At 37.9% G+C, this 23,034-nt stretch overlaps 1 protein-coding gene across 3 annotated transcripts in view; it reads left to right on the forward strand.

Annotated features, from left to right (window-relative positions):
• The window catches only part of LOC132828438 (homeodomain-interacting protein kinase 1-like), a 101,208-nt gene that overhangs the window by 22,196 nt on the left and 55,978 nt on the right, over positions 1-23,034 (forward strand). For all 3 annotated transcript variants that reach the window (XM_060845566.1, XM_060845568.1, XM_060845567.1), the window contains one exon: positions 2,897-3,989. In XM_060845566.1, coding sequence (XP_060701549.1) covers positions 2,899-3,989 — 1,091 coding nt within the window. In that variant the 5' untranslated portion in view covers positions 2,897-2,898. The remainder of the gene's footprint in view (positions 1-2,896; positions 3,990-23,034) is intronic.

Raw genomic sequence — 23,034 nt, forward strand, 5'->3', positions numbered from 1 at the left:
TAAGAGGTACAGTTAGTAAGTTTGCAGATGACACCAAAATTGGTGATGGAGTGGACAGCGAAGATGGTTACCTCAGATTACAACGGGATCTTGGTCAGATGGACCAATGGGCTGAGAGGTGGCAGATGGAGTTTAATTCAGATAAATGTGAGGTGCTGCATTTTGGGAAAGTAAATCAGAGCAGGACTTATACACTTAATGGTAAGGTCCGAGGGCGTGTTGCTGATCAAAGAGACCTTGGACTGCAGTTTCATAGCTCCTTGAAAATAGATTCACAGGTAGATAAGATAATGAAGAAGGTGTTTGGTATGCTTTCCTTTATTGGTCAGAGTATTGAGTACAGGAGTTAGGAGGTCACATTGCAGCGTGCAGGACATTGGTTAGGCGACTTTTGGGCGTGCAATTCTTGTCTCCTTCTTATTGGAAGGATGTTGTGAAACTTGAAAAGGTTCAGAAAAGATTTACAAGGATGTGGCCAGGGTTGGAGGATTTGAGCTGTCGGGAGATGCTGAACAGGCTGGGGTTGTTTTCCCTGGAGTGCCGGAGGCTCAGGGGGTGACCTTATAGAGATTTATAAAATTGAGGGGCATGGATAGGGTAAATAGGCAAAGTCTTTTCCCTGGGATCGGTGAGTCCAGAACTGGAGGGCATAGGTTTAGGGTGAGACTGGAAAGATATAAAAGTGACCTAAGGGGCAACCTTTTCACGCAGAGGGTGGTACGTATATGGAATAAGCTGCCAGAGGATGTGATGGAGGCTGGTACAATTGCAGAATTTAACAGGCATTTGGATGGGTACATGAATAGGAAAGATTTGGAGGGATATAGGCCAGGTGCTGGGACTAGATTGGGTTGGGATATCTGGTCGGTGTGGACGGGTTGGACTGAAGGGTCTGTTTCCATGCTGTACATCTCTATGACTCTATGGGCAACATTATTCTTTATCTCTAATATTGAGTGTTTGACTATTGATTAAATGTAAGTTTGATGTTTGACAAACCAATGGTACTGTATTTATTACTTTAAAGAGTGATGTCAGTGTGTATTCACGCTAAATATTAATATGCAGTACTGTGAATCGGATAAATCCAATGTGAAAACCAGAACTGATTCAGAAATGAAGGAGTAAAGAACTCTGACACTCTCCTCCAAGAACTGTCAACCAGTTTTGTTGTGGTGTCACATTATTAGCTGTTTTGGCTCACGGTGATACTGCAGTCACTTTGTTTTTATCAGAACAAGATAGTATTTTAGTTAATGGAAACCTGAATTATAAATTGAAAACGCTGGCAAAACTCAGGACAGAGATACCATTTGCGGAGAGAGAAACAGAACTCATGCTTTGAGTCCAGTATATCCCCTCTTCATGACTCTTGAAGAGTCATACTGAACTAGAAACATTACAAAATGAGAATTTCTCCATCCAGCACTATGTTTTTATCTTGTGCGTATCCTGAAGATGTATTGTAGATGTAGTGTTGATGGTAATGGTGCTTAATGTATAGTATTATTAGTACCATGGGCTAGTGTATTGCAATTATTGTGCATAGCAGTTAGTAACTGTAATCAATGTTTGCTTTGATATGGCAAGATGGTGACAAAGTACACTCTTTCAAGGAAGCAAAATGTTTCCCTTTCTCTTACGTGGATACGTAGTTCCATAGGAATTTGGAGGGATGTGGCTGGATCAGAGGTGGGAGGAGTGGTGGTGGTGTAGCATCGTATCAGACATAATCCTGATCGTTACATCCAAAAAGAACTGTAGGGAGAATTTCAGTTCTCAACACTAACTCCATTATCCACACAACTTCATAATTAGCAGACTCAATGCTGCTCAGTTTCTGTACATCCTGTTATACATAGTGTATCAATTACTGAGTAGCAAAAGTTCAGTTGTCCTTTCTCCTGTGCTTCCTTTGCGAAGTTTCCTCACTGCCAAGTATACTGCTGTAGATGAATTATGACTTTACATGTCCTTACAGACCACTAGTACCTCTACCATGTAATCATTCTTCATGTATGAATTTCAACAATGGTTGTCAGCAGATTGCATGATAGATGGGGACAGAGCATTGATTTTAATTCCATCCTTTGTAGTTTTAGAAGTACTGAGACCAATTGAAGTACCCATGTAATACCTTGACTTAGCTGAGGTCAAACAACCCTCTTTTGTCTTTGACTTAAATGCATCAAAGGATGTAACATTATCATGCATTACACTAGATACTCCTATCTAAAGTAATAGTCATGATAAAGTTACATTTTTCTCAAGAAAGGGTCCCTTGTTAAAAATGTGTAAGCTGCACTCTGATTTGCAAGTTAAATTTGTATTTGTACTCAAATGTGAAAACAACTCTTCCTTTCTTTGCCTAACGAATATTACTGCTGCATATTTCATTGAGAAAGTTACCTTTAGTTCTTGGAAGTTTTCATAATTTACATTTCTGGAATCAAATGACACTGGGGACTTAGTACCGTATACTGTGAATACTACTAAGCATTTGAATGTATTTAAATTTACAGTACTACTTCCAGTTAAATGTTTCAGAAGAAGATAAATCACCACATAGTATGTGCTTCAGTTAACTTTGGGAATACATTCACGTAATTGAGTATTTCACTTCAGTTTAATAGAAGAGGTGAATTGTATTGTTTCAAACGCATTATAATAAACATTACTACTGACCAGCTTGGTTAAACACACCAGTATTAATCGTTTAGGCTGGTCTATGCTTTGCTTGCAAGTATAAGGTAACATTTGTTTAGAGAATTTTTAATTGTGTGAGGTGTATTTAGGAACATCTTTGACTAGAAAATTCTGTGGTGTTTACAATACTGTGCATGTGCAGAGCTGAAGTAGTGTATTTTTATTTTATAACTTATTTTTTATTTGACAGGTATGGCCTCACAACTGCAAGTGTTTTCACCAATGTCAGTAAAGTCTAGTGCCTTCTGCAGCGTGAAGAAATTGAAAGTGGAGCCCATCAACTGGGATGCAACGGGGCAAGGCTGCAGCACAAAACATTGCAATCAAAGCAAAAATCCTTCAGTGACTCAAGTACAGACAAATCTGCCCCACCAGGCATCAAGCAGCATCGTGGTTTATGAACAAAATTTACACACCACCACTGCCTCCGGGTTGATCCCGGTTAAGAGTGCTGACAGTGGGGCTTGTACGGCGGCCTTGTCAGTTGGATCATCCAACGGAGTACAGAGCTTGACACGCAGGAGCACAGTCACACTGTTGGATACCTATCAAAAATGTGGACTGAAGAGAAAGAGTGAGGAGATTGAAAGCAGTGGCAGTGTGCAAATAATTGAGGAACACCCACCTCCGATGCTTCAGAACAACACTGGCAGGACTGCGGTGGGTACAACTGCCACCACCACATCAACTGTAACTTCAAAGAATGGCAGTTCCACTAATGAAGGGGATTATCAGTTGGTACAACATGAAATACTTTGCTCAGTGGTCAGTAGTTATGAGGTATTGGAGTTTCTTGGCCGTGGCACTTTTGGGCAGGTAGTAAAATGCTGGAAAAGGGGCACCAATGAAATTGTGGCTATCAAGATCTTGAAAAATCATCCATCTTATGCACGGCAGGGACAGATTGAAGTGAGCATTTTAAATCGTTTGAGCACAGAGAACGCTGATGATTACAATTTTGTCCGGTCCTATGAATGCTTTCAACACAAGAATCATACCTGTTTGGTCTTTGAAATGTTGGAACAGAACCTGTATGACTTCCTCAAACAGAACAAGTTCAGCCCTTTGCCCTTGAAATATATACGACCTATCCTGCAACAGGTGGCCACAGCCTTAATGAAGCTAAAAAGTCTTGGTCTCATTCACGCAGATCTGAAACCAGAAAACATTATGTTGGTGGATCCGACCCGTCAGCCCTATAGAGTGAAGGTCATAGATTTTGGTTCAGCCAGTCATGTTTTAAAAGCAGTTTGTTCAACATATCTGCAGTCTCGATATTACAGGTCAGTGAATTGTTTTTAATTCTTCTTGGGGCATGCATCATTTTGCAATTCAGATCATCAATTATGGTAGTGATTCAATGATTAAACCAAGTTACTTAACCTTTATTTGCAAAGGATTTTTTGTTTTAAAGTAGAATGAGGGTTGCTGGGGAGGGTGAATGCAGAGCTTATGTCAAGCCACTTGTTTCCCCTGTTTGTTTTCCTGATGCCTTCAATTTGGCCTTGGCTATATTAACTCTCTGGCCACATTTGCATCCCACATTTAACCTGTGCTCTCATTGTCAATGTATACTTTAAAATAGCATGAGTTGGTGATAAGATTGGCATTATATTCCAAGTTTTCCACTCTGTGCTGCTTTTTGGCAGTAAGATTCATGTTTTCTCTTTTCATGATTGATTTTGAAGCGAGGAATGTTAATATCAAATCTGCAACCTCATCGGTAGAACTGAAAACTGTTGTTGTGCAAGGCCAGTATTGTTGACAAAGTAAACATAGTCGCCACCACTTAATATCTACATTCACACTAGGAAGCCATTTATTAGCTAAAACATATTCAACCATGATGAATACCCATTTCAAAGCTGTTGGTTATGATATTTAAATACTATTTGGGTAGAAGCAACTGTGTTAACTTGCGAGTTTGCTTGATCAACTAAGTAGTATTCACTCCATTAGACTGGCACAGCACAACCACATTAGAGCAAACTGACATGTGTTTAGCCAAAGAATACAGCTTTAGATTCAAAATCAGATTTTATTTTGCAAAAAAAAGGTTAATCGCAGTCTTCTTTAAGTAGTGTGTTTCAGCCATCAGTGGATGCAGTTGGTACCTATGAGATTCATGTGAGGTTTGCCAAAGGTTTTTAACTCTACTCCCTTTCAAAAGGGAGGTTCACAACTAATCTGCTCATTTTATATACTTAATATTCCGACAGATGTCTTTCCGAGGTTTTTCTGAAGTTCTGTCTAATTGCCCTTCTCCCAAATAATTTTTCAGTGCCTTTGCTTGTATAGCAATGTTTTCTTTATCCATTCATGGATGTGGGCATTTATAGTTGGGCTAGCATTTTATTGCACCGTGGTGGTGATGAGGCCTGATCTTGAACTTTGCAGTTCATGGCGTTTGGTAAGGCCGTAGTGCTGTTTGGTAGGGAGTTCCAAGTTATGACTTGGGCGGCACGGTGGCACAGTGGTTAGCACTGCTGCCTCACAGCGCCTGTAGACCCGGGTTCAATTCCCGACTCAGGCGACTGACTGTGTGGAGTTTGCACGTTCTCCCCGTGTCTGCGTGGGTTTCCTCCGGGTGCTCCGGTTTCCTCCCACAGTCACAAAGATGTGCGGGCCAGGTGAATTGGCCATGCTAAATTGCCCATAGTGTTAGGTAAGGGGTAAATGTAGGGGTATGGGTGGGTTGCGCTTCGGCGGGTCGGTGTGGACTTGTTGGGCCGAAGGGCCTGTTTCCACACTGTAAGTCTAATCTAAAAAAAATGACCCTGGACAGTAAAGGAACACTGATATAGCGCCAAGTCAGGATAGTTTGTGGCTGGGAGGGGAACTTGGAAGTGATGGTGATCTTGTGCAGCTGCTTCAGCACTTACATCTGAAAGAAGGGAGGTGAAAAAAAGAAAGGAGAGTAATGCATTTTAAGTGTGAAGAGAAGCTAATCCAAAATCTATATACAGATCATAATAAAATGCAATTTTTATGATTCACTGTATCTGGTATGAAATTCTCTGAGCTGTCAGGAGAGGGAAAATAACCCCTGGCATACTTTCTCTTCAGAAATGCTTACCCATTGCTCATTTTGTGGTGTAAGTTTTAATTTTTGAAATGGCTCTTCAGTATATACAAAAGTTTTAAAATAAAGTTTAAAGCATATATTTTGTTTTATATAGCATATTGGTTGTGTGTTTGTAAAGGTGTTCAATATGCATTTTATTGGGATTATTCACCAATTGCAGTCACTCATGCCAACTTTACTTCAAAAAATAGATTAAATTGCAGTAAATTCAAGATAGCCTGAAGTGTACAATGTGTCCACTGCTTCATGTTACAAATTGTATAGGACAGAGTGAGGAAAGTTGAAGTGCAGTACTTAGTGTCTTAAGTTGTATTTGCTCATGTTCACAAAATTGACATTCTTTCCTTCCCAAACAAGGAAAATATGTATGCTACTCATGGTTCAAAAACATATTTTCATGTTTATATATTTTGATTATGTTCAGGACATTTTTGTTCACTTCTGCTTGTCATGTTTATCTGGGTAAGCGATTGTTTTGTAGCTTTTTTTTGTCAAACATTTGTATTATTTTATTTTGCAGTACAGTATAAGATTATGATTTTTATTGTTGAATGGTTAAGTTCCTTGATGGAGCAAATACAGAATGTATATATCAAACTCTGAAACATTTGGTTAAAATGTAGCATCTTGTAATATGGAGCCTTATTTTGTGTCTGTTTGTTTTGGTATGAAGCCATTGAGACATTACAATACAAGCTCACTATGTTATTGCATAGTGCAACAAAGTACTTGGAAAAGTTGGTGTTTTACAATACAGTCAGTTCTTCTGTAAGGCGATGGTTGAGTTCTTGTGCACCCCTGTGTTATAGAAAAATTGTGCTTTATAAGCAGTGCTTGAAGTGTTACCGCTGTAATCACGTTACAGCCAACATGTTTTAAAAGTTCGTGCTTCAGAAACAGCCTCCCAATTCGTCAATTACATTACAGCAAAGTAGCCTTGACGAAATGCATGTTATAACAATAATTAAAAACAGAGGTCATTTGACAAGTCATCTCTGTGCTGATTCTCCATAAGAGTAAATTGACTGATCCCAATCTTTTCCTTGTAGCTGTGCCTTTTTTTCCCTCTTTAGATAATTCACTAATTCTGGCTGCCTGAAGAGGTTGTGGAGGCTGGTACAATTACAACATCTTAAGACATCCGGATGAATATATGAATAGGAGGGCTTTAGAGTGACATAGGTCAAATGCTGGCCAATGAGATTAGATTAATTTAGGATATCTGGTTGGTATGGACAATTTGGACTGAAGGTTTGTTTCCAAGCAGTACATCTCTGACTTTTGCCATTGTTTCTTTGGCCAATTACCTCAATTTAAATCTCCTCCAATTGTTGATCTTTATGCTAGTTGCAACAGTTTCTCTCTATCTATTTTGTCCAGTTTCCTTTATGATTGTGAATATCTCTACTGAATCGCTTCTTTACCTTCTCTAAATTGAGCTACTCAGGTCCACCAATCTTTTTTTAGGCAACTGAAGTCATATATTTTTGGAACCATTCTCGTAAGTCTCTTCTGAGCCCACTTCAATGCCCTTACATCCTTTGTATAGAGTGGTGCTAAAATTGCATACAAGTTTCCATTTGAGGCTGAAGCAATGTTTTTATCCAAGTTCACCATAATATCCTTGCTTTTGTACTTTCTATCTCTAGTCATAAGGCATATTTGGGCTCTATTAGCTACTTTCTCAATCTGCCCTGTCACCTTCAACAATCTCTGCATGCATACTCCTATGGCACGCTTCTTCAACACCCCCTTTAGAATTTTATCCCTCATTTTATATTTCCATTCCTATTCTACTTCCCCAAATCACTCCACACTTCTGAATTCAATTCTTGTCAACTGTGTGACTGACTACTCTGATGATCTGTCCATATCATCTTAAACTTTATCACCATCCTGGTTGCGAATATGACAGTTTTGTGGCTCTTGTTTATTTTGAGTTTGTGCTCTTTACAGTCAAGACCAAATCATTCATTTTTCTTGTTTTACAATATACATTGCAGATTAATATAACAAAAGTTCTGAGTGAAGGGCTGACACTGAACAGTTAAAAATGTGAGGGATTAAGAACATGGAATAGAAGAATCAAACCTAAATGAATTAGATCTAAACCAGGGATCAGAGAAAGCTTCACATGGAGTGAAAAAGCTGAGGAATTAATTTATAAGGTTATTCAGACAGAAACTGTCAACATTAAATGATTAGATTGAATATGAGGATGAAAGAAAAGGAATCAACGGGGTGAAAACTGTGGTTAAATGTGATTAGAACTAATTTACCTTTTGATGGGGAAATGTTGATGCAAACTTGATGTCTTGAATAGTCTGTAAGTTTGTGTCAAGAGTTGCATTGCTTTATGGCAGAGTTGATAGTCTCCTTTATGTAACTATTTAAAGAAACAAAACTCCGGACTTGATCCATGATCTCTGCTGTCTTATCCAAGTTGAAGTAGTTTAATGGAAACATCAGTGGTGTGCTAACTTTGCCAAAGTAATTTTTTCTCTCAATCGCAATCTAATGATGATCACCTTGCTCAGTTGCTCTCTAAGAGGAATAGCCAACATAAGTTCACGTGACAAAGTTTGCATTGGCAGTTCATATGGCGCATCAGGCCACTTTGCCATTCAGTATATTTACGGTGACCGTGGGCTTCAACTCCACTTTCCTGTCTATTTGATTCCTTGTAAGACCAAAGATGTGTGTTTTAATGAAGTTGATACTCCTTCGTCTAAACTCTGTAAACTCTAAACTTTGATGAGCCTCTTGTCACAGAACAGGGATTAATTTGGTGATCCTTAACTGTACTGTCTTCAATCCAAGTGTGTGTTTCCTTATGTGGAGACCAAAGCTGCATGCCGTATTCCAGATGTATTTTCACCAAAATCCTGTACAATTGTAGCAAGAGATCTCTTTACTCCTGTACTCCAATCCATGTGCAATAAAGTCCGGCATGTCATTTTCCCTTCTGATTGCTTGCTTTGTGTATCTGCCACAGCACACCCAAATCTCTCTCAATATCAGCACTTACAAGTTTCATAGATTTAAAAACAATCTCCATTCTCTTCTCAGGTGAATAACTTCACAAATCCTGCATTATAATCCATCTGCTGTCTTTTTGCCCACTCACTTTACTTGTCTGTATCTCTTTGTGGCTTCTGTGTGCCTCCCATTGTTTACCTTTCCATCTAGCTTTGTATCATTAATAAACTTTTCTGTTTCACTTTGTCTCTTTATCTAAGTTATTAAGTGGCACTATTCATTGCCTGCCAACTTGAAAGTACCTTGTTTATGCCCACTTTCTGCTTCCTGTCTGTTGTTCAGTTAAGAGATTACCCCTAACCCCATGAGCTCTTAAATTGCCTATTAATCTTTTGTGTCCCAGCTTATCAAATACCATTTTGGATTTTCAGTTATACTACTACTGCTTATTTCCCTTTTATCTACCTTGCTAGTTACATCCTCAAAAAATGTCAATAAATTGTCAATCAGATTTTTCCTGTCATAAGAGTATGTTCACTCTTTCACCTTTTTAGATTATTTTTGTTTTTTTTAAGTGCATTGTTTAGTCTTAACTAGTAAATTTCAGCTTTTTCCCGACAATTTGTTTGGCTAACTGGCATGCTTTCAATGTCTTGTAAAATGGTTTAATATTTGCAAGCTTCCACTCTGAAGGGACTATTTCCTAATCAAAGGAATTTTGGCAAACTGGTGCTAGTGCTTGCACTATCTCCACAGTTGTGATTACTGAAAGGTGGGTTAATTTTCTACTTGTCACTTACAGTTACCTTGGTCCTCGTAGTACTCTATTAGAAAATTTTGTCTTCCAGCCCTACTGTTTAAGCAGATAATCTCAGCTGAGACTCCGGTATGCCATCAAGGGAGCTCTCAATTATCAAGAGTAATGCCACTCAGTTTGAAATGACAAATGAAGGCAAAAAGTTGGCATTACAGACTTAATTGAAGACATATTATGTCACTTTTCTAAAATCAGCATGTTTGAAGATGGAAGCTAAATAGAATGTAAATACAATCAGTGCCAGTGAATAAAAGAAACTAATCATTAACCTGCTTTTTATACAAAATGGTGATTTTGTTGTTTACCTAAACAGTCTTTTACATTTTAATTGTTTTTGAAATCCATTTGGTTTCTGAAGAGCTATGATTAGACTGTATGTAACTTCATATCTCGTCCAAAAACACAATTAACTTGTCAACAATTGTGCCAGTAAGGAAAATGACATTAAGTGAAGTAAATTAGCATTCAGGTCTAAAGTTCAGTATTTCCCAGTGGCATTGTAAAACAGACTTTGTTACCTGCTTTGACTAGGATTTTTTTGCTGTTTTTCATTATTTTGAATGTACAATATTTGCAAAGAGACATTGTAACCTACAACAATGTATAAAAATGGACCATTTGTAATGCAAGGCAATCAGTTACAGATGTGTTCAATTTTCAGGGTGGTTTTTTTTGAGTGTGTGACAGATACACTGATGACTGGAAATGAAGCATGTACTTCTGACTCATGCAGGAAAGCGTGTGTTTGCAGTGTATGTTTGAGCAAGAGAGTTTTGAGGTCACAGTCTTGAGTGGTCTTGGACTTCCCGTTACATTGCATTACCATAGAGCCACCTAGTTCTTGTAAAATTAAAACTTTTGAAAACAGTTATTTTTTTCAAAAAGTACAGACCTACGTACTTAAGAATCTTTTCTCTTTAAGGAAATATGAGACCACATTAGCTATATTACATGTTAAGATTAACCACTATTGTTACCAAACATTTCACCTAGTGGATTGCAGAGCTAGAGCGGTGAGGAGGATCTCAGATTTGATGCTTCAGTGGAAAATTAAGCATAAGTTGGGAAACTGGACATTGCAATTAGTTTTAATCACTGAGGAAGAGAAAGTCAGTTCAGACAAGCTTCTGTTTGTGGTCCAGACACCAATGATGGAACTTTTTTTTTATTTAACCCATTTTTCTAATAAACCTGTCAAGCGATGATTATACACCTCAAGGACAGGTGGTACTTGAACTAGGGCATTCCAGTCCAGGGGGTAGGAACCCAATCACTATGCACAAGAGGGCCCCCTGGTAGATGGTAGATGGTAATGCTTGAGTGGGGTATCAGAGGTGGCCCTGTGTCTGTGGGAATTCTCTCAAGAAGAGAGGATATTGTGAGAAAACAGTAAACAATTGGCAGGGAATTAAGCTTTACTTTTTAAAAAATGGACCAGGTTTTTGTTATTGGAATATTGTGTGCTTTCTCTGGTTGTTCTTTGGAATTGTGAGGTCCCTAACAGCAGGTGGTGATTGTCTAATCTGAGAGTCTTTAAAGCAAGCTGTTTACTCAATTAATAGAGCATTGTTGGCCAGGTGAGCATTTATTGCACATCCTTAATTGCCCTTGAAAAGGTGGTGATGAGCAGCCTTCTTGAACTGCTGCAGTGGAAGGGATTTTCGTTCCAAGATTTTAATTCAGTGATAGTGTCGAAACAACTCTGGATGTCCAAGTCAGGATATTATCAGACTTTGAAGGAAATGACTGCACTTGTTGAGGTTTTTCATTGAAAACTGCACGCATATCTTGAATGATAGGGAGCCAGCTGGCAGAACTAAACCTTTGTGTGACCCTGTCCTCCATGAGACATGCAATTTACATGAACCTATAATGAATTAATTAGCCACCAATTGGAATCTGTTTTCTTTCCTCTTTTGGAAGAGATTAGAACTAGGTTAAGATTCAGTTTTTTAAAAACAAATTAGGGGTAGGGTTCTTGTGGTGTAGCAGTATCCCTTCTGGCCCAGAAGTAGGGACACTACTGTGCCTGATGACTTCTGAGGGAACTATAAGCTAATGTTGATCAGTTTTTTTTCCCTAATGCTCATTGCTTTTTAATCTCTTTATGGTTAAAAAAATATCATAGTGTAACTTTTTCTGAAAGTGAAATGTTGCAATTTCTGATTAAATTTTTAATTTGGACTTTGGGAGCAAATGAATTTAATAGTTTGCACAAAGTTGAAGTTAACTATAGATACAAGCTTTATGATTTTTTCAAATTCTCTTGCCTTTTGATTTTCAACTGAGAAAATCTGTCAATTAATGCTTAACATATAAATTTAAGTTGTTTGTGGATGATAACAGGCTAGTCATGTGAATCTTGAAATCGTTGACCCAGAAGGTAGAGATGCATTTTTTTCAGCATCAGATGTGCTGTCCTTATATAGGGTGGAAGTAGGTGATCCTTGTGCTGGAGAGACTATTCTGAACTTTTATCTGGTGCAGAAACTTGGACAACATCAAACAAAGTGGAACAATGATTAGATACTGAGATGAAATGGATGTGTGAAGTAATGAAAAAGGACAAAATTAAGAATTAGTCCATCAAGGGTTAGGGAGCACTGTGGAAGCTTCAAAGCAAGTGGCGATGAAGAGATGGCAATGGAATGGCCAACTGTTGCGGAGCGAGAAAATATAATGTTTTTAGTGTTGGAGGTGAGACTACTTGAATGAAGAAAAGAAAGGAGAAAATGAGGACTGCAGATGCTGGAGATTAGAGTTGAAAAGTGTGTTGCTGGAAAAAGCACAGTTAAGCAGCATCCCGAGAAGCAGGAGAGTCGATGTTTTGAGCATGAGCTCTTAATCAGGAATGAGGAGAGAAAGACCTAAGGCCAAATGCAGAGATGTGGCCATGGGAGACTTAAATGCAGTGGATTGGAAAAGGATCTGGATGACTTACAGGAACAAATTGAGAAGGGTGTGAAACGGGATTGTGGAGACCCTGTGTAAAATGGAAGGACCTGAAAGAAGAAAATTGTAACTAATCCATGACTGTTCGTTGAATAAACAGTCTGACAGTGAAGCAGTTGTCACGAGAAGTAACAGTGTTAGAGCTTGATCGACCAACTGATGTGGAATCTAGTCCTGTGTTTTTCATTAAAGTTGTCAAAGGTACAGCATACATATGAGGGTAGAAGCCAACGAATACTCTGGGGAATCTGAGACCAGGTTGTGGAGGCATGAAGTGGAGTAATACTAGAGAACTTCTGCATACAGTTTGACAAGAGGGGGTGCAAGCTTGCAAAAACAAAGTATTTAGGATCAAGAATTTGGTGACATTTGATCAAACCTGTTTTTCACTTCCCCATGGTTCTGGCATTAAAATTGATTAATGTTTCTAATAGCATCCTGCAGTCTGATATAATGATGACATGATTAAAAAAACACTCCATTCTTTGCACAGTTAACTGCATATTATCAAAAATAAATAGCAGAAACCATGTTTTTCTCTTGGTGAAACTGTTTTGCACAATAAATACCATATTTTGTAGAGGTACCTCTTGAATACTTAGGGCCACATCCTGAACACAACTGAGCATGAATAAACTGCAAATGGGGTGCATTGCAATTACCTTATTAGTATGGAAATTTTAGCTACAGTAATTCAGTTCTGGTCAGTGAAGAAACATTGTCTTGAAACAAAAACAGAAATTGCTAGACAAACGCATCAGGTCTGGCAGCATTTGTGGAGAGAAATCAGAGTTAATGTTTTGAGTCCAGTGATACTTGACAGAGGAAGAGTCACTGGACTTGGAACATATAACTCTGCTGTCTCTCCACAGATGCTACCAGACCTGCTGAGTTTTTCCAGCAGTTTGTTTTTGTTTCAGATTTCCAGCATCCTTAATTCTTTATGTATTGATTATTAGTCAATCTTCACTTTTCAATACCTTTAGACAAAACTGTTTAACATGTTGTACTGTCACCATCACTAGCACAAGTTGAACTAACTTAGTGTGTGTTGTACATTTCTGCTAAATACCAATCCTGATTTATGCTGAACCTACTGAGATCATCAATCCAATTTCTCTCTCCTTGTGATGCGATTAGTATTTTTGATGATTGACTTAATTTCCATGGATTCCAAAATATAGAATTTTTTTTAATAAATAGATATTTACTCGTGTATAATGCTTGCTTTTGCTTTCTTTCCTGCTGTCATGAGGACCTGGAATAAAAGCTACTGGAGAAGTAACTGACTTACAAAATTATCACCAACATTTAAACTAAACAGCTGGTCTGAAAGCAAGTTGTCTAAAAGCCTTCACAAAGAATGTTGTTTCTTGCGCACATGTTGAACTGACCTTATATTGTCAGTCACTGATAGTGTGTTGTTTTAAAATGTGCTGCATTCTTTAATCCTTGATTGCAAATGTAATAACACTATTTGATGAGGTGCAGTGTAAAATTATATAAAGTTTGTTTATTTTTCCACCCCCTGTCCAGCGCCGCCGCCACCTTCCTTCCTCCTCTCCACAGAGATGTGGGATCGCTGCAGTTGCTTCATATTCTTTGTCAACCAAGCCAATAACCAACAAGATTTTCTAGCTCTCATATTGTGTGCCCATCTGACATCCACACTTGGGCACTTTCCAGCATGGGTTGTTTGGGTATGATCAAGGATTGGAATTTCCATTGCTGTACTTCGCTACCAACGTATTGCAATTCTAGGGCTGTTGAGATCACCTTGGCTAAACTTAACAAAATAAAACTAAATCAGCACAGACCAGGAATTTGACCTGGATCCACGGTCTGTGCGCTGTTGCATGTTGGTTTTGTCCAATGAATTAGTGAGGAAACTTCCTGCATTTTAAAAGTAAAAGGCAGCTAGTTGACAGAATTTATATGTACCTTTCACTTGCATTAACAATAAATGTTGGAATGCAAACAGCATCTTCTCTTTTGGTCTGACATTGGTCTTCCAGCTTATGTATAAACCTTTCATTGATTTGATTCTTACTATGAGTAAATTGTGTTTATGTAGATTACAAAGTTATACATTTATATAATGCAGTGGGTACATTGTACACTCTCTGTAAATATATCTTTAAATGAAAATGCACCAAAATTTAGGGAGTTGGTAGCAATGCAAGAACTGGTCTGTAAAATGTACTTCCAAATCAAGAATTTCCCCACAGTAATGAACCCTGTAATTTGCAAATAGCTAGCATATCCAGACTCCCTGAAGATTTGCAGCCAAAACCAACATCTGTGGGAAGCCTAACCAAGTTATGTAACCTAAATATTTGTGGTGGGGGAGTCCAAAACTGGAGGGCAACGATTTAAGGTGAGAGGGAAAAGATTTAAAAGGGATCTAAGGGGCAGCGTTTTCACACAGAGGGTGGTGTGTGTATGGAACGAGCTGCCTGGGGAAGTGGTGGAGGCTGGCACAATTGCACCATTTAAAAGGCATCTGAATGGATATATGAATAGGAAGGGCCAAATGCTGGCAGATGGGACTATATTTATGTACGATATCTGGTTGGCATGGACGAGTTTGGCCGAAGGGGCTGTTTCTGTGGTTATCTCTATGACTCTTTGTTAACACGTTGGTGCGATGCATTTCCAAAATATTGAATAATGCATATTGCTAAATTGCTTTACAACTGTTTTTAAAGAAACCAATACTTCAAGCTGGTCAAAATAATTGAATTACGATCAGCCTTCTCGTTCCCATTGCAATGAAATAACACTACCTGGCCTTTTCCATTTCCATTTAGTCCTTTTTAAAACTCCAGCACCTTACTTTTTCTTTTCTGTGGGCTTAGCATTCATTTTCTTCTTATCTTTTAAGCATCCTACAATGCTAATACTTTAAAGATGATGACTTTATATGTGTTTGTTTTCTGTTCTGTGCTGAAACTGCTATTTGCATCCTATTCAAGCCATAGACTAATTTGCACATCGCCCTCACTTTGCAGAATCATATTGTCCTGCCCCACATCTCTGTTCACTTTTAAACATTGAATTTAAACATACATTTTTAAATCCTTTGGGTTTTCATCTTTCTCACTTTCTCTCTTTGATCTCTTGCTCACTCTCATGCTCTCTGTCTGACCCGCCCCCCTCTCCCTCCCATTAATTTCTTGTATCTCACTGGCACTCGCTCTTGGTCACAGGCTCTTTTTGCTTGAGACACTGTCTGTCTGGTCGGATGGTCGGTGTCTCTCTCTCTGTCTCTCTGAGTGTGTGTGTGTCTCTCTCTCTCTCGATCTGGCTGTCTCTCTCTCTCTGTTTCTGTCTCGCCTGCGCGCTCTCACTCTCTCTCGCCTGCGCACGCGCTCTCTCTCTCTCTCTCTCACGCGCCACTTTCTCTCTCTCTGTCTCTTCCTCTGCATGCGCTCACTCCCTGCCTCCTTCGCGTGTGCTCTTTTTTCTCTCTGTCTCACTCCTATCTCTAGCCTAGCTTGCTGGGAATTGTATTATCTGACTTCTCACTTGTTCCTTTCTCCCATATTCCCAGTCCCAGCATTGCTGGCAGTGCCTTCATGCATAATCTCTGAACAATTGAAACAATATACTGGTTATGTGTTTTTCTAGTTTAGCTGGTAATTTTTGGATTAAAGCCAGGTTATGCACCAGATAAGTATTTGGTCCTTTTTTGCGTATATCTTTTTGAAAGAATCAGTATTTGTTGTTTCAACAGGCTCCTCTACCAAGTTGAGAATTTTGTACCCAATTTAAACTTTATGCATGTGTGTTTAAGTAATCATCCACAAATACCATTTCAAGATACAGTAATTTGGGAAGATGCTTTACAGAATTGTAGAAAGTGCAGGTACATTGTGGAATAAAGTTGCTTTGTAAAATTACGGTTTGGTTTGATCATTCAATATGTTGTGACTTGTAGCTGCTTATATTCAAAAAATTCAACATTAGACTTGAACCAGGACAGGATCAATCTGGTATGCTCTATATACTCACTATTTTCTCTGTAACTGATGTGTCTTGTGTCATTTATAAAGTTGATGGAATCTTACTAAATGGAAACTTTGTTCAGTGCACTGAACTATTGTTTTGTGTGGAAAACGTGTTCGGTTCTACCATATAAAAAAAACAATTTGATTTAGTGGGTTGGAAAATTGGAAGGTGTTTTCCAGGTTGTGCTATCACACCTAAGATGGATGTTGACAGAGGCCTGGGTGTATAACTTTAGTATGAGGAGCCTTGAAACTTGCAGTGTCAACAATTTAGTTTCCTGTCATCAGACGTGTTGTTTACTTGATCTGAGAGCTTTGGTGCACTCAAATTGCTAATTTCAGTGAGTACTAAATCCTGGCTTAAAATCAGCAGTTTCTTCAAATTACTGTCTTGTGATTAAATGATTCAACAGAAATTCCATTCCATTGTTTGTGTTATCTCTTAAAATGACCAGAATCTAGTGATATTAGATTCACTAATCTAATCTATCAATCCGCACGTTATTTTGATGCAGCAAGTTTTACTTCACATGGACTAAGCTATTATTAAACACTCGTTCACTGAGCCGAAATAATACGAAATAAATTTGTGTTGATAACATTGGTAGTTGTGTAGGGATGTCTGTCTGTTCCTAATGTTAGCGTCCATTCTGTCACCAGTCAAAAGCAGCAATATGTCTTGATCTCAGTCTGAAGAGTTTCTGTTCAGTTACTACTTCCATCTCCTCCACATTCCTCTCACTATACTATTAACTGACTACACAAGTATTTTTATGTTTCTGTTTGATATGAACAATTAATGCTGAAAATGTGCAGCTTTCTACTTCTCTCTAAAAAAGTGAGTGCTTGGCATAAAGTGCAGAGACAGGAATTATGTATTCAGGCCACGTATCCTTGAGGTTTGGCTTCTGACTAAATATCTCAACAGAAGCCAATGAAAAATAATGGAGTTTCTTGGCTATTAAGCAAATTGATAACTGGTCACTGTAACCCCTTCAACATGTAAACAAAAATCAAAGCAAACTTAGTTGACTTTCACTGTATTGGAATAAGAGATAGCAAATCATATACATCGATACCTTGTATTTTTCAACCCAAGTAACTCCTTGTCCAGCTATGTTGTTGAATGGTTGCAATTGTCATATGTTGACTGACTGATTTGGATGGCTTAGACCAAGTGTAGATCTCACCAAAAAGAGCACAGCACAACACATGATTGTTTCTGGATTCAGTTGGGTGGCTGATGGCATTTTCAACAATTCAGGATGGCATTGATCTGTGCAATGACTGAGCTAGGAGGCGTTAATTTTCATTACTTTTTGCCCAGTTTGCTTCAATGTCATTATGGCTGTACAAGGTTATTTGGAGACATGGAAAATGTATTTGACAAGAATGTGATAGAATATTCCGTTTTATTTGTTTCTTGCTGAACAAATTAAGATTTTATATGTTGAATTATATAGAACATGAATCAGTTATTGTTTGTTTTTAGAGCTACTTCTATTTAGATCAAATAATTGGTTAACTGCAGGGTTGTAGCCAAAGTGCTTGTGTGATCTTAATCCTTGAGTGTCGTTAGTGTGATCTCACCTGTGGTTCTCTCAGATATTTAAACTTGGGTTTTATGCGTGCAAGAGGGCGGAAACCATCTGTGATGTTAAAGATCCAAAGCAGTCGTCTTTTGTATCCAAGTTAAGTTGTGATGCAACTCCTTGTATTGATTGTTTGATTTGGACACTTTGCCTGTCTGTGTTATTGGCCCAGATCTGGGAGGTCAGTGATGGAGTGGTGCTCATGTCTTGCTGCTCTTACAGCCATCACTGACTCTGATGATTTTGTCATCATGTTCAATGTAGAACTCTCCCATTGGGCATCGGGGGCATGAGTGTGGTTCTTCAACCAATCAGGTTAAAGAGGCATGACTGAGGTAAGAGTCCAAACCAGAAAGCATAGATTAGAATGAAGTAGCAAGGTACTTGAGGTCTGAGATTGTGTTCTGTTTCCTTTTGAGTTACCACAAACCCAGGTTGGGCTTCCAGACTCAGGGCCAACAGTGGAACCAGTGAATTTTCATTGCTGATGACAAAGGAGCTGGAACCTTGAGGAACTGGTACTGAAAACTTGGATTTCCTTTTAAGCATGTGAGAAACATTAGACGCGCGCTGGATTTTGAGGTGTGAATAAATGAACAGAGGATCTGTCCAGAGGCAGGTCACAACAGTATTAATTTAGGATATTTAATTAATTATAAATCATGATTAGAAAGCAAAAGGAGTTGAGGGAGGAAAAAGGCAGAATCTAAAGACTAAGAAAAAGACAAGACAAAATCTTAATATGAAACTTCACACAAAATAAGTTTGACAGTAATTCATGGCTCATCATACCATTAAAAATTTACTTACACCTAAATGCAACACTAGTGCGAACATTTTTTTGGCATGGTTAATAGTTTTTTTAATGCAAAGTGTAGGCTACTGTAATGATGTACTTTCTGTTCTATTTTGGATGATTTGACAAGGATTGTGTCTGATGATTCTTCTCAATACTCTGAGATGAGTTCACATTGCTTGGAAGTGACCTTTGTCCAGGCCTTTGCCACTGCTACTGGGATGTATGATGGTGTGATCGGCCAGGGAGAGGTTTATGTGATGGAATGTTAGCCGAGGATGGTGTTCAGAACAATTTGGAGTAATGGCACTGAATATGTATGTCATGTTTGCTTCCCATTGGCAGTTTAGTGTGCAAAGTCATTCTTCTTGAACATATTTTGGGAAACATTGCCTTCCATGAATTGCTTGCTATCTTAATGATTGCCGAAGTGGACTAAAAGCTATTTGAGCTGGTAGTTGGAATCACTATGAAATGGTTTACTCCAACTTTTTGTTTTAATATATTTATGAACAGTTATACTTGTCTCTGAACTTGGTTTCCATTATAAATTGCTGGGCATGTAATTGAATGTACCTAATTAATCTTGCCACTCAGTAATTACACTCTGCTGAAAGCAGTGATATTACATTGCCTCCCCTGAGTGATTACGATGTGACCAGTTAATCTAAGGTGCTTCCATTATCTTTGTTGACATAGGAATTTATAATGCAAAAGAATAACAAATATATGTGACAAAAATATAAATTTTTGAATATAAAATAGAAATAGTTATTAACTCCACTGTTGAAGTGATTGTCTTGTTTCATAACTTCCCCCATTATGTCTCTCTATGACTTGGTTCCATACTTTAATTTTCCACTACTCCTGTGAAGCACTTTGAGTCATTTGATTGTTAAAGCTGCGATGTGTATATATAGGGTGTTGCAAGACAGTGCTAATTATATTCAGTTATGGATAGGCAAATTGTATCTTTGATCTTCAAATCTTGGAAGTTTCAGTCAGGAAAGAAGCCATTTGATCAACTATGCTCTAGTACACAGTTGTGACCAAATGCAGTCTCCCACATTGTATCTGCTTAGAGTTAAAATACATCTGTGAAGTATATTTGACTTCAAATCCCAAGATTAATGCAGAAATAGAAGTTGTATTGTTTTTGAAAGAAAGAAAGAAATCTCATTTTAGATTGATTTATTGGGAAATACTAAATGTAAATTTAAATGTGGATAAATAGCTGTATCTGTTTGATTTGGTATTCAGCACTGTTAAGATACATAAAAATAATTTAAAAATTACCCATCACACCACTATAAGTTACTATTATTTCCAAACATTTCCTTTCAAATATGCTGTTTCAAATGCTGAAAATACATTATTTTTGTACCCAAATTTGCATATCTAATGCCTTGGTGATTTCAGGATGTATGTTGTATGATTTGCATGGTGCAATTACATCTCTCATTGTGGATGCGCACACATTTCTAAATTATCAATTTCAGTCTGTTCGCTCTTATTGTCCCTCCGTATCTATAGCATTTACAATCATCGGTTCTGTGACTGATCTAATTTGTCAATGCAAAATAGAGTATGTACTGAATGCAGTACAACTCCTTTTTGTTTAACCCTGGAGGATCAGTTTACAAAATTGCAAAATCCAGCAGTTGTGAACGTATTATGTCAAAAGCAACAATTTCAATTCAAGTTAGAACTATAATCATTGTAATTTGGACTTTCTATCATCCTTATTCCTTTCATCACTTGAATTTGTATGAAAAATCTGTGATTTTGTTTTAATTTTTATTTTTAAAATTCTTACTGTGCACTACCTGCTGCTGTATTGTCAGTAGTTGGTTCACTTCAGCTTTGCATGTTATCACTGTGCACTTAAACTTTCTTTTGAGGAGATTCTGTCAACAAGATTTGGTGTACAGATTGAAGAGGTTTGTTTCCAGAAATGTTTTTTTCAGTACTTGATATTATCTCTCGCTTTTGGGATAACTTCTTTCATAGGCTGTATCTGCATCTTTCCTAACCTCTGTTCCTTTTTATTTGTTTTGACTTACTTTCTGTCCTTTCCATCTCTCTTGCATTGTTTGTGCAGCCATTCTGTACCAGGTCAACCATACACTTTCACCCAGTATTTTTCCCCTCATTTCCTTTCCCCACCCCCACTTGAAATATTCAGGTAATATGCCTTATTTAGTTTAGCTTTGTCTTAATTTTCAACTTTTTTATTTTTAACTATTGCAAGTATTTTTGCTTTCTTCCTCTAAGTTTTGATTGGTACTTAAAACCATTATGATAAATGTGAACTGAGGTAACTTAGTTTAGTTGTCTGTTCACATGCACAAATGTCTTAACTTCTGTTCATATTCTTGAATTTACAGCATTAGAAATTAGTGTTAATTATTATCCTGTGACTCCAAGGCCAGTTCATTGCAATTCTGATGTGCTGTGCCATGAGGCAATTATTGGTCATAGGATTACTCTTCCAAGAGTCTGTTTGGACTTGTTGGGCCAAAGGGCCAGTTTCCACACTAGGGATTCTATGATAATATTTTGGGTAGAAATCCACAATCTCCAGTTGTCCTGATGGCGAAACATTTCTGGCAGTACATCAGCTCATCAGAGTTGCCAGGTTGGAGATATCTCTGTTAAATTTACCTAAAGCTAGCACAAGAGGAACCAAATATATTTTTAATCATTCTGAACTTGTGTGAGAAGCTGAGCAGCTGCCTTTGAATGAGATTTGTGCTGGGGTAAGTTTGACTTTAGTGGCAAGCAATTCCTTGGTAGAAAGTGTTTTGATTTCTGGTCAAAGGTGGGGTCGATATTTTGTCAAAAGTCATCAGTTAAGTTTAATGAGACAGATTATTACTTGAGTATGTGCTAGATATGAATTGTTTACCTCAAAAGGTCACATCATTTAGAATTTTTGTAGATATGACCTATAGTGTGAAAAGTAGAACTGTAATTGACCTTTTTGTTAACGCAATCAAGTTATTGAAAAATAATGTTCAATACTGTATGAATAGCCTGAATGCCTTTCAAATGGCCTTGGTTGCATGCTGGACTGCACTTTTGTTTTTGTGCATCTAAGTACGCAGATTGCAGAGTTTTGAAGGTTCATTGTGTACTTTATCCAAAAGGTTACAGTCCTAGATACTAAGTAATAGCATCTGTATATTGTTGATGGAATAATTTAATTAGCCCTCTTAAAATTAATTGGTCTTACTTATTGCTTAAGGTCTCATGTTTCTTTGCTTTTTTTTGTTATGTCCTATTTATATTAGTGATAATATAATAAATAAGATGTTCAGTGGCTTTACAAAGTTAGTATATGAACTTCCAAAATTGTGGATGGTCCCTTTGATTCTAAGCTTCACAAATGATGGAACTGGTGAGGAGCACGCTCGAGAATTCATAGAGTTCCAGTTGGAATGCCATTTTTCTATCAACAAACGCATTGAGTTAAACTCCATCTACCACCCCCTGAGAAAAAGAACAGGAAATGATTTCACCACAGGAAATGGCATCACCAACCCAAATAAACCAAGCATATAAATAGAAATCAGGAATCAGCAGCAGTGCTTCGTCCTGAGGCCTACTGAAGATGTTACCTAGTAGGGTGACGAAACGTCTGAAAATGAACCTTCCAGCTCAGCGAGCGAATCTACATTCAGAACTTCTAAATATCTGATGAATTGCCTCTTTTGTGCCATAGCTGAAATAAATCCAACTGTTTCTAGTTCAGCAAATACAATTGAATAAATGGAAACTTTGATAGGTTACCTCTTAGTTAAACTTTACATGGGACTGGAAGAACTGTGGGCAGCAGACTTGATAACTGGTTGTGGACTGTCACAGTCTTTTCCATTGAGCTCGGATGGTGTCCACTCTGAGATTCTCTTTAAATATTCTTCAGGTTTTAATAGTACTCTCTTTAAGTACTGGAAAAAGTGAACTTAAAGCTTGGCCTTTTTAAATAAATTGGCATCTGCTGAGCTACTTTTAAGTGTTCCTTGAGCTGCTATGATAATTCTGCACAGAACATGACTACTGATAATTAGTTCACTTACCTCCTGTTCTGGTTTTAG

The sequence above is a fragment of the Hemiscyllium ocellatum genome, chromosome 26 (genome assembly GCF_020745735.1).
Source record: "Hemiscyllium ocellatum isolate sHemOce1 chromosome 26, sHemOce1.pat.X.cur, whole genome shotgun sequence".
In the NCBI taxonomy this organism is placed as follows: Eukaryota; Metazoa; Chordata; class Chondrichthyes; order Orectolobiformes; family Hemiscylliidae; genus Hemiscyllium; species Hemiscyllium ocellatum.